A 12,500-nucleotide genomic window follows, 5' to 3' on the forward strand; every position below is an offset into this window, starting at 1 on the left:
TCTGGATACAGACAACAGAATATGAAGTTCTTAAGAATGTCTGCAGAGAGAGAGAGAGAGAGAGAGAGAGAGAGAGAGAGAGAGAGGGAGAGAGAATGTTTCCAGTATGAGGTCTGGATACAGACAAAAGAATATAATAATAATAATAATAATAATAATCTTTATTTCAGCAGAAGCCATATACAAAGTTACAGTAAGGGTACAGTGATCTTACACTTTTGACATCGGTACAAGAAAAAAAAAGATGAGAAATGCAATAAATCAGTGATATATTATAAACATCAATTAGCAGGTTGACCACAGAGATCTAGGTTTGGGTAACAAAGTCACATAAGAATTAATGCTTAGCAATGATGATACCATACATATTAGCAAACAAAAAGAGTGGGAGAGAGAGAGAGAAAAAAAAAGAAAACAAAATGGAGATGACAATGATAATATGTTGGAACAGAAATTGCTTGAAAATGAAAGAACACTGGGGAGGAAAAAAAAAAAGAAAAAAACCTAGTCACTGAGCAGGGGTGTGAAGGAAATACAGGACATCCAGACAACAAAGATGTAACATAATAAAACACGTTATCATAACAATACTGGGAATCATACCAAAGTTATTTTGTGATGAGGATTTGGCATAGCCACACTATCAAATATTAGTGAATACAATTCATTGTACTGACGCTTCCGTATTCCAGGTTTCCCACATTTTGGATTTTATTCTCGCTGCACTTGCAAGCACATTTTGAATTAGGGGATTTTCACTAGATCGTAGGCGGGAGGTGAGACTTACTATAGATCGACGAATGATGGTTTTTAGGGTATCCAGTCCATTTCCAACAAACATCGCTGAAGCTGAATGGTGCCTCGGGGTATTGGTGAGGCGCCTTAGGATATCATTGTGTATGACTGTGATACGTCTCATCGATTCTCGCGTATAGTTTGCCCATAGCGAGCAGCCGTATACGTTATAGCAGTAGGTTTGAAATAGGAGTTTTTTGATATCTTGGCGGCAGAAGGCAAATCTTCTCGTTACCATGTTCCCTAGACAACACAATTTTCGTCGCCTGTTTTCAATGTCAGGCGTGTCCTTTAAATCTTTCGTAATGATGTGACCTAGGTAAGGAAAATCATTGACAAATTCTAGCTGATGGTTTTGAAGGTAAATATGTGGATCTTCTACGAAACGGAGCGATCTAGGAAGGACAGACATGCACTGTGTCTTCGATTCGTTATAGATTATGTCATGTTCAATAGCATATGCGTTGCAAGTATTGATGAGACGTTGTAAGCCTTGAGCAGAGGGGGAGATGAGGACCATATCGTCAGCGTAGCAAAGGTTATTTATGGTAAAGCCATTAACCGTACACCCAATGGGAAGTGAATTCAGTCTGATATTTAAGTCGTCTGTGTAAACATTAAATAAGTATGGTGAGAGGATGCCTCCTTGCCTGAGACCGTTAGATGAGCCGAATTGCTGGGACAGGACATTGCCCCATTTGACACAGAACTGTTGTGTTGTGAACCAACAGTATAATATACCGATGAGATATAGAGGAGTTCCCCTTTTGCGTAGTTTCAAAAAGAGCTTCAGATAGTTTACTCTGTCAAATGCCTTCCGCACGTCTACAAAACATAAGTAGACAGGGGAGGCCGAGGATATATAGAAATTCAATAACTCCTTTAAAATATATATACAGGTGTCAGTCGAGTGGTTAGTCTTAAAACCAAATTGATTGTCTGCGGTGTGGAGAAATGGTGCAAGGCGACGGAACAGAAGAGATTCAAATATTTTCGATGAAATTGTTGTAATGGCGATGGGGCGGTAGTTTCCTGGGTCACTGGCATCCTTCAGTTTGTTTTTTATGAGAGGTATTAAGTGGACAAGTAGCAGGGTTTCGGGGAGATATTGGTGTAATATACAGGCATTAAATAGTGCAGAAAATAGGATATAAATTATAGGGTGGCAGAATTTGAAAGCCTCGGCAGGAAGGCCATCGCAGCCGGGAGCCTTGTTACTAGGTAATTTCTTGATAGCCTCGCACACGTCACTCGGGGAGATACGGTCACTATATTGAAAATCCATATTGACATTGATGAGGGTATCCACTTCATTTCGGGTATCTTGGTCATTTATACAATTTAGGATGGTACTGAAGTGATCCCCCCACATTCTTGCGATGGATTCTTCGCCAATTGCCTCCCCTACTCTTTGGGATAATTTGTTTGACTTTGGGTTTAGTGAATTAATATCTTTCCAAAGATGGGGGAAGTCATGGTTGGTCAGTTTTCTGGACAGTGCATCGGCTCGTAGCTGATTTTCGTTGCTGCGACATTGACGGAGAGCAAGTTTGAACTGTGCTCTCGCTTGTCTCATCTGAAGAGCGAGGGGACCTTCTCTCTGGCTACCATCGTTCCTCCAAAGAAGGAACATTTCTCGAGAGTGTGCATAGAGGTCTTTAACTAAGTCATTCCAACCAGGTATGTTTCGATGGTTACCTCTAGAGAGTCTAAACGTGTCTCTTCCCGAGCTCCGTAGGGCATTTATGATATTTACGTAGAATTCCTTCAGTTTTGTTTTATGCTGTTCGTTGCGGCAATTAGGATTATTGCAGAGCAGGGCTTCAGCAGGTTGGATTATCGAGCGGAGATTACTTTCAGATAAGCGTTTGAATGCAGTGGATTTTTGGAGGTTGGAGAAATCCCATGAGATGGAAGGTAGCCTCTCCCTTTGGATGGGTACCGCCGGGAGGGAGGGTGTGTGAAATGTGATCTGTATGGGTATGTGATCGAATGCAGACGAAAGGTCGTATCGTATAATACATTCAGTGATAGAGCTATGCAGGCGGTCAGTGGTAATACAATGATCAAGCCAGGATGTGATGGGCATATTATTTCTGTTTTGCATGTACGTAAGGACGAAGGAGGCAGTAGGGCAACATCGCTAATTTGAAGAGATTGTTGAGAACAGAGACGCTGTAATTCATTATAGAAAAGTCTGGATGGGTGCGCATTAAAGTCTCCTATTATGCACACATGGTCAGCGGTGGTATCATTAATAATACCTTGGACTTCTCCTAGTAATATACAATACTGATCAAAGTTTGACTGGCACTCCCAGGGGAAGTATGCATTAATCACTAATATGGTTTTACCTTCGATCGTTACTTGCAGGCCGAGAAGTCTGTCAGTTTGATACGTCACTGGTTTCACGCACTTGTCCAGTGATCTATGCCATAGAAATGAGAGACCTCCTTTCGGACGACCTTGAATGATGTAGTCGTGAGTAACCATCGACGAGATAGAGAAACTGTTATGATCAACATGAACCGAATCACTGATAGCCAGGTCATGGGGGAGGAGTAAGGTTTCTTGCAGTGCAATAATGCCACGGAAATCATTGCAGAACTCATTAAGGACAGGTAAATTCCGCTTGATCCCGTATATGTTCCAAGATAAAATACTTAATGACTCCATGAATTTCGTCGACCTTTGGAGATAAGAGCAGAAATCTCAGGGGGCGTGGGAGTGGTTGGTGCTGGGGCGTTGACGGTGGAGGCTGATTGTCGTAGGTGACTTCGGGGGACTAGGGTCGCTGGGGGAGGGCGATCTCTTTTTTGATCATAAAAGGACACATATGCTCCTGGGCCAAAGCTTTCGCCTACCAAGAGCTCTCGATGATGGAATAAACAGGAAACCCTGTATGCAACTTGACCTACTGTCTTACACTTGAGGCTATGAAGAATGAGGGGGTCTGATCCTGTTATATCCCTAACCTGGAGCCTAATGGCATCTTCAGTCACTGAGGAATGCAGGTTGTGGACAACGACGTGGCATCTCTTTGGGCGGAGGTGGAGGGGGGATATACCCGGATGAATGCTGGTTGACCTGTTTGCGGTTACGGTCAGGTCGGAACTTTGTCTTTCGCTGGGAGGTCTGCCATCCCTCGTTGTCGTCTTGGGCCTTTGACATTAGCGCCCTGGCATATGAGTCAGTTGCAGGGGGGGAGGGGGGAGAGGTAGGAGGGGATGGTACTTCTCTTGAATCTCTTCTGTCTAGCGATAGGGAGGGGGAGGTGGTGGAATCCAAAACTGGCGTTTGCTTCGTAACGATCCTTGGCCCTGTAGCAGGCAGGCTAGAGCGGGTGTTTTGTGGTTCCGAGGTGGGCGTGGGCTCAGATGAGGGTTGTTCAAGTGGCAGTTGGGGTTGGTCCGTGGGGTCATTCAACTTATTACATTTTCCATTCAACTCTCCAATTTGATTTGTTATTTCATTGATTTTTAGCCCCATTGAAGCGAATGCATCATTTATTTGCAGGGTCATTGCATCACTGATTTGCTGCTTCATTGCAGTGATGGCATCATTGATTTGGTGACCCAATGCATCACTGATTTGTTGCCTCATTGCAGCGATTGCGTCACTGATTTGCTGCCCTACAGCATCACTGATTTGCTGCCTCATTGCAGCGATTGCATCAGGGATTGCACGGAGATCTTCAGAGGTATTTGACAGCGAAATTGACAATTCCAAGGCTTTTACTGCAGTGTTATGTACAGTCACTATATTGAGGTCAGCGGGCTGGGCCGGAGGTAGGGTGTATGGGTTATCCGCGCAAATGGTAACAGTTGTTTGGAATGTCTGCAGAGAGAGAGAGAGAGAGAGAGAGAGAGAGAGAGATAATGTTTCCAGTATGAGGTCTGGATACAGACAACAGAATATGAAGTTCTTAAGAATGTCTGCAGAGAGAGAGAGAGAGAGAGAGAGAGAGAGAGAGAGAGAGAGAGAGAATGTTTCCAGTATGAGGTCTGGATACAGACAAAAGAATATGAAGTTGTTTGGAATGTCTGCAGAGAGAGAGAGAGAGAGAGAGAGAGAGAGAGAGAGATGTTTCCAGTATGAGGTCTGGATACAGACAACAGAATATGAAGTTCTTTGGAATGTCTGCAGAGAGAGAGAGAGAGAGAGAGAGAGAGAGAGAGAGAGAGAGAGAGAATGTTTCCAGTATGAGGTCTGGATACAGACAAAAGAATATGAAGTTGTCTGGAATGTCTGCAGAGAGAGAGAGAGAGAGAGAGAGAGAGAGAGAGAGATGTTTCCAGTATGAGGTCTGGATACAGACAACAGAATATGAAGTTCTTTGGAATGTCTGCAGAGAGAGAGAGAGAGAGAGAGAGAGAGAGAGAGAGAGATAATGTTTCCAGTATGAGGTCTGGATACAGACAACAGAATATGAAGTTGTTTGGAATGTCTGCAGAGAGAGAGAGAGAGAGAGAGAGAGAGAGAGAGAGAGAGAATGTTTCCAGTATGAGGTCTGGATACAGACAGCAGAATATGAAGCTCTTTGGAATGTCTGCAGAGAGAGAGAGAGAGAGAGAGAGAGAGAGAGAGAGAATGTTTCCAGTATGAGGTCTGGATACAGACAACAGAATATGAAGTTCTTTGGAATGTCTGCAGAGAGAGAGAGAGAGAGAGAGAGAGAGAGAGAGATAATGTTTCCAGTATGAGGTCTGGATACAGACAACAGAATATGAAGTTGTTTGGAATGTCTGCAGAGAGAGAGAGAGAGAGAGAGAGAGAGAGAGAGAGATAATGTTTCCAGTATGAGGTCTGGATACAGACAACAGAATACGAAGTTGTTTGGAATGTCTGCAGAGAGAGAGAGAGAGAGAGAGAGAGAGAGAGAGAGAGAGAGATAATGTTTCCAGTATGAGGTCTGGATACAGACAACAGAATATGAAGTTGTTTGGAATGTCTGCAGAGAGAGAGAGAGAGAGAGAGAGAGAGAGAGAGAGAGAGAGAGATAATGTTTCCAGTATGAGGTCTGGATACAGACAACAGAATATGAAGTTGTTTGGAATGTCTGCAGAGAGAGAGAGAGAGAGAGAGAGAGAGAGAGAGATAATGTTTCCAGTATGAGGTCTGGATACAGACAACAGAATACGAAGTTGTTTGGAATGTCTGGAGAGAGAGAGAGAGAGAGAGAGAGAGAGAGAGAGAGAGAGAGATAATGTTTCCAGTATGAGGTCTGGATACAGACAACAGAATACGAAGTTCTTTGGAATGTCTGCAGAGAGAGAGAGAGAGAGAGAGAGAGAGAGAGAGAGAGAGAGATAATGTTTCCAGTATGAGGTCTGGATACAGACAACAGAATATGAAGTGCTTTGGAATGTCTGCAGAGAGAGAGAGAGAGAGAGAGAGAGAGAGAGAGAGAGAGAGAATGTTTCCAGTATGAGGTCTGGATACAGACAAAAGAATACGAAGTTCTTTGGAATGTCTGCAGAGAGAGAGAGAGAGAGAGAGAGAGAGAGAGAGAGAGAGAGAGAGAGAGATAATGTTTCCAGTATGAGGTCTGGATACAGACAACAGAATACGAAGTTCTTTGGAATGTCTGCAGAGAGAGAGAGAGAGAGAGAGAGAGAGAGAGAGAGAGAGATAATGTTTCCAGTATGAGGTCTGGATACAAACAAAAGAATACGAAGTTCTTTGGAATGTCTGCAGAGAGAGAGAGAGAGAGAGAGAGAGAGAGAGAGAGATAATGTTTCCAGTATGAGGTCTGGATACAGACAACAGAATACGAAGTTCTTTGGAATGTCTGCAGAGAGAGAGAGAGAGAGAGAGAGAGAGAGAGAGAGAGATAATGTTTCCAGTATGAGGTCTGGATACAGACAACAGAATACGAAGTTCTTTGGAATGTCTGCAGAGAGAGAGAGAGAGAGAGAGAGAGAGAGAGAGAGAGAGAGAGAGATAATGTTTCCAGTATGAGGTCTGGATACAGACAAAAGAATACGAAGTTCTTTGGAATGTCTGCAGAGAGAGAGAGAGAGAGAGAGAGAGAGAGAGAGAGAGAATGTTTCCAGTATGAGGTCTGGATACAGACAACAGAATACGAAGTTCTTTGGAATGTCTGCAGAGAGAGAGAGAGAGAGAGAGAGAGAGAGAGAGAATGTTTCCAGTATGAGGTCTGGATACAGACAGCAGAATATGAAGTTCTTTGGAATGTCTGCAGAGAGAGAGAGAGAGAGAGAGAGAGAGAGAGAGATGTTTCCAGTATGAGGTCTGGATACAGACAGCAGAATATGAAGCTCTTTGGAATGTCTGCAGAGAGAGAGAGAGAGAGAGAGAGAGAGAGAGATAATGTTTCCAGTATGAGGTCTGGATACAGACAACAGAATATGAAGTTGTGTTTTGAGAGAGAGAGAGAGAGAGAGAGAGAGAGAGAGAGAGAGAATGTTTCCAGTATGATGTCTGGATACAGACAACAGAAAATGAAGTTCTTTGGAATGTCTGCAGAGAGAGAGAGAGAGAGAGAGAGAGAGAGAGAGAGAGAGATAATGTTTCCAGTATGAGGTCTGGATACAGACAACAGAATATGAAGTTGTGTTTTGAAAGAGAGAGAGAGAGAGAGAGAGAGAGAGAGAGAGAGAGGACATCCCAAGTTCAAAACGTGAAGCAAGTAACGAAGCATAAATGAAGGACTGAGAAGTTTAATTATAACATTCAATCGGTCGTAAAGTCATTAAATAGAATACATGAAAGACCTGTTCTTGTCACGTATTTCGAGCCCACAATCACATTCATACTATATATATATATATATATATATACATATATATATATATATATATGTACACACATATATATGATATATATGTACACATATATATATATATATATATATGTACATATATATCATATATATACATATATATATAAATATATATATATATATATATATGTACATATATATCATATATATGTGTGTACATATATATATATATATATATCAGCCACCAGCCACCCGTTGAAATACTACCGCTAGAGAGTTATGGGTCCTTTGACTGTCCAGACAGTACTACTGTACATTGGATCATTCTCTCCGGTAACGGTTCATTTTCCTTTCGCCTACACATACACAGAATAGTCTGGCCTATTCTTTACATATTCTCCTCTGTCCTCAAACACTTGACAACACAAAGATCACCAAACAATTGTTTTTTCTCTCAAGGGGTTAACTACTGCACTGTAATCGTTCAGTGGCCACTTTCCTCTTGGTAAGGGTAGAAGAGACTCTTTAGCTATGGTAAGCAACTCTTCTAGGAGAAGGACACTCCAAAATCAAACCATTGTTCTTTAGTCTTGGGTAGTGCCATAGCCTCTGTACCATGGCCTTCCACTGTCTTGGGTTAGAGTTCTCTTGCTTGAGGGTACACTTGGGCATACTATTCTATTTTATTTCTCTTCCTCTTGTTTTGTTAAAGTTTTTATAGTTTATATAGGAAATAACTATTCTAATGTTGTTACTGTTCTTGAAATATTTTACTTTTCCTTGATTCCTTTCCTCACTGGGCTATTTTCCCCGTTGGAGCCCCTGGGCTTATAGCATCCTGCTTTTCCGACTAGGGTTGTAGCCTAGCAAATAATAATAATAATAATAATATATATGTGTGTACATATATATATATATATATATATATATTTATTTATTAAGCATCTGTCTATCTATACCTATAAATATCTATCTATCTATCTATCTATTTATCTATATATATATATATATACACACACACACACACACATATATATATATATATATATACATATATATATAGAATGCCCATGGAAGAAACAAAGGAAATCAAATAATACGAAAACTGTTGTATATTGGTAAAAAATGTAGGGTCTTATATAATAATCTTTTTTATCTTTTACAGGCTATTCTAAGAAACAAACCAAACTATTAGATAAACCACCAACAAACACAAAGCTACAGACAGACCTCGTCGACTTACCACATATGTTAATAATTATCTTCCTTTCTCACCTTTTAAGAAACAAACCAAATTAATAGATTAAACCACCAACAAACACAAAGCTACAGACAGACCTCGTCGACTTACCACATATGTTAATAATTATCTTCCTTTCTCACCTTTTAAGAAACAAACCAAATTAATAGATTAAACCACCAACAAACACAAAGCTACAGACAGACCTCGTCGACTTACCACATATGTTAATAATTATCTTCCTTTCTCACCTTTTAAGAAACAAACCAAATTAATAGATTAAACCACCAACAAACACAAAGCTACAGACAGACCTCGTCGACATACCACATATGTTAATAATTATCTTCCTTTCTCACCTTTTAAGAAACAAACCACCAACAAACACAAAGCTACAGACAGACCTCGTCGACTTATCTTCCTTTCTCACCTTTTAAGAAACAAACCAAACTATTAGATTAAACCACCAACAAACACAGCTACAGACAGACTTCGTCGACTTACCACAAGTGATAATAGTTATCTACCTTTCTCATCTTTTGAGAAACAAACCAAATTAATAGATTAAACCACCAACAAACACAGCTACAGACAGACTTCGTCGACTTACCACAAGTGTTAATAATTATCTTCCTTTCTCACCTTTTAAGAAACAAACCACCAACAAACACAAAGCTACAGACTGACCTCGTCGACTTATCTTCCTTTCTCACCTTTTAAGAAACAAACCAAATTATTAGATTAAACCTCTAACAAACACAGCTACAGACAGACTTCGTCGACTTACCACAAGTGATAATAGTTATCTACCTTTCTCACCTTTTAAGAAACAAACCAAATTAATAGAATAAACCACCAACAAACACAGCTACAGACAGACTTCGTCGACTTGGCACAAGTGTTTATAATTATCTTCCTTTCTCACCTTTTAAGAAACAAACCAAACTATTAGATTAAACCACCAACAAACACACAGCTACAGACAGACTTCGTCGACTTACCACAAGTGTTAATAATTATCTTCCTTTCTCACCTTTTAAGAAACAAACCAAATTAATAGATTAAACCACCAACAAACACAGCTACAGACAGACTTCGTCGACTTACCACATATGTTAATAATTATCTTCCTTTCTCACCTTTTAAGAAACAAACCAAATTAATAGATTAAACCACCAACAAACACAAAGCTACAGACAGACCTCGTCGACTTACCACAAGTGTTAATAATCATCTTCCTTTCTCACCTTTTAAGAAACAAACCAAACTATTAGATTAAACCACCAACAAACACAGCTACAGACAGACTTCGTCGACTTACCACAAGTGTTAATAATTATCTTCCTTTCTCACCTTTTAAGAAACAAACCAAACTATTAGATTAAACCACCAACAAACACACAGCTACAGACAGACTTCGTCGACTTAGCACAAGTGTTAATAATTATCTTCCTTTCTCACCTTTTAAGAAACAAACCAAATTATTAGATTAAACCACCAACAAACACAGCTACAGACAGACTTCGTCGACTTACCACAAGTGTTAATAATTATCTTCCTTTCTCACCTTTTGAGAAACAAACCAAACTATTAGATTAAACCACCAACAAACACACAGCTACAGACAGACTTCGTCGACTTACCACAAGTGTTAATAATTATCTTCCTTTCTCCCCTTTCAAGAAACAAACCAAATTAATAGATTAAACCACCAACAAACACAGCTACAGACAAACTTCGTCGACTTACCACAAGTGTTAATAATTATCTTCCTTTCTCACCTTTTAAGAAACAAACCAAATTAATAGATTAAACCACCAACAAACACAGCTACAGACAGACTTCGTCGACTTACCACAAGTGTTAATAATTATCTTCCTTTCTTACCTTTTAAGAAACAAACCAAATTAATAGATTAAACCACCAACAAACACAGCTACAGACAGACTTCGTCGACTTACCACAAGTGTTAATAATTATCTTCCTTTCTCCCCTTTCAAGAAACAAACCAAATTAATAGATTAAACCACCAACAAACACAGCTACAGACAAACTTCGTCGACTTACCACAAGTGATAATAGTTATCTACCTTTCTCATCTTTTGAGAAACAAACCAAATTAATAGATTAAACCACCAACAAACACAGCTACAGACAGACTTCGTCGACTTACCACAAGTGTTAATAATTATCTTCCTTTCTTACCTTTTAAGAAACAAACCAAATTAATAGATTAAACCACCAACAAACACAGCTACAGACAGACTTCGTCGACTTACCACAAGTGATAATAGTTATCTACCTTTCTCATCTTTTGAGAAATAAACCAAACTATTAGACTAAACCACCAACAAACACAAAGCTACAGACAGACCTCGTCGACTTATCTTCCTTTCTCACCTTTTAAGAAATAAACCAAATTATTAGATTAAACCTCTAACAAACACAGCTACAGACAGACTTCGTCGACTTACCACATATGTTAATAATTATCTTCCTTTCTCACCTTTTAAGAAACAAACCAAATTATTAGATCAAACCATCAAGAAACACACAACTTGTCAACTCACCACAAGTGTTACAGAAGAACATGGCGGACTGATGCGATTTATCACAGTTGGCACACTGGGGTCTCTCCTCGCAAGAGGACTCCACCAGGAACACCATAAGGTTGTCTCTCGGCGGAAACTGGCCATCCTTGAGTCCCGTCACCTTTCTGGAGAAGTAGAAAGAAAAATCTTTTAGGGCATGCTGCTCAAAGTTATGATTTCTGTAATTCCTTGGCTGAATATACTGTAGTCACCTGACTGAGTGTACTATAGTCCCTTAGCTGAATGTACTGTAGGCTAATCCCTTAGCTGAATGTACTGTAGTCCCTTGGCTAAATGTACTGAAATCCCTTGGCTAAATGTACTGTAGTTTCTTGTTTGAGTGTACTGTAGTCCCCTGGCTGAATGTCCTGTAGTCACTTGGCTAAATGTATTGTAGTCCCTTGGCTAAATGTACTGTAATCTATTGGCTGAATATCAAGTACTGTAGTCCCTTGGATAAATGTACTGTAGTCCCTTGGCTAAATGTACTGTAGTCACATGGCTAAATGTACTGTAGCCCCTTGGCTAAATATATCGTATCCCCTTTTCCAAATGTACTGTTTTCCCTTGGCTGAATGTACAGTTTGACACAAGAATCCATGGTACACTTCGCTCTGAGGATATACATTCTGTCACACCCTTGTTGCACGGCGATTGACCAAACAGCTTGTGCATGGAGAGATGGTAGAGGTGGTGGGCAAGGCTATAAACCGGAACTCTCCATGCAGTAAGGGTGTGACATGGTGTAATTACCCAGAGAGAGGTGTGCCAGAAATTCCTGTATCCAACCGTACGTGATTAGTTCAGCTTTTATATAAGGTTGGGTTTTTAATGCAACACATTTATGAAAAACGGTGTAATTGCATTCAATGAACCTGTAAAATAATTTATAATCATTTTATTATGAATTTCACATACCCTTGCTATATATATATATATATATATATATATACCTACATATATATATATATATATATATGTATATATATACCTACATATATATATATATATATACATTTTATATATATATAGATATATGTATATGTTTACATACATATATATACATACACACACATATATATATATATATATATATACATATATATATATATATATATGTGTGTGTGTG

General features: G+C 39.6%; 1 protein-coding gene across 1 annotated transcript in view; it reads right to left on the reverse strand.

Moving 5' to 3' along the window:
* The window catches only part of LOC137629342 (RING finger protein 207-like), a 146,075-nt gene that overhangs the window by 105,531 nt on the left and 28,044 nt on the right, over window positions 1–12,500 (reverse strand). Inside the window, exons 2-3 of the mRNA XM_068360598.1 lie at window positions 11,351–11,496; window positions 3,722–3,729 (exon numbers count right to left, since the gene is read on the reverse strand). Of these exons, the coding sequence (XP_068216699.1) occupies window positions 3,722–3,729; window positions 11,351–11,496 (154 nt within the window). The remainder of the gene's footprint in view (window positions 1–3,721; window positions 3,730–11,350; window positions 11,497–12,500) is intronic.

The sequence above is a fragment of the Palaemon carinicauda genome, chromosome 37 (genome assembly GCF_036898095.1).
Source record: "Palaemon carinicauda isolate YSFRI2023 chromosome 37, ASM3689809v2, whole genome shotgun sequence".
NCBI lineage: Eukaryota > Metazoa > Arthropoda > Malacostraca > Decapoda > Palaemonidae > Palaemon > Palaemon carinicauda.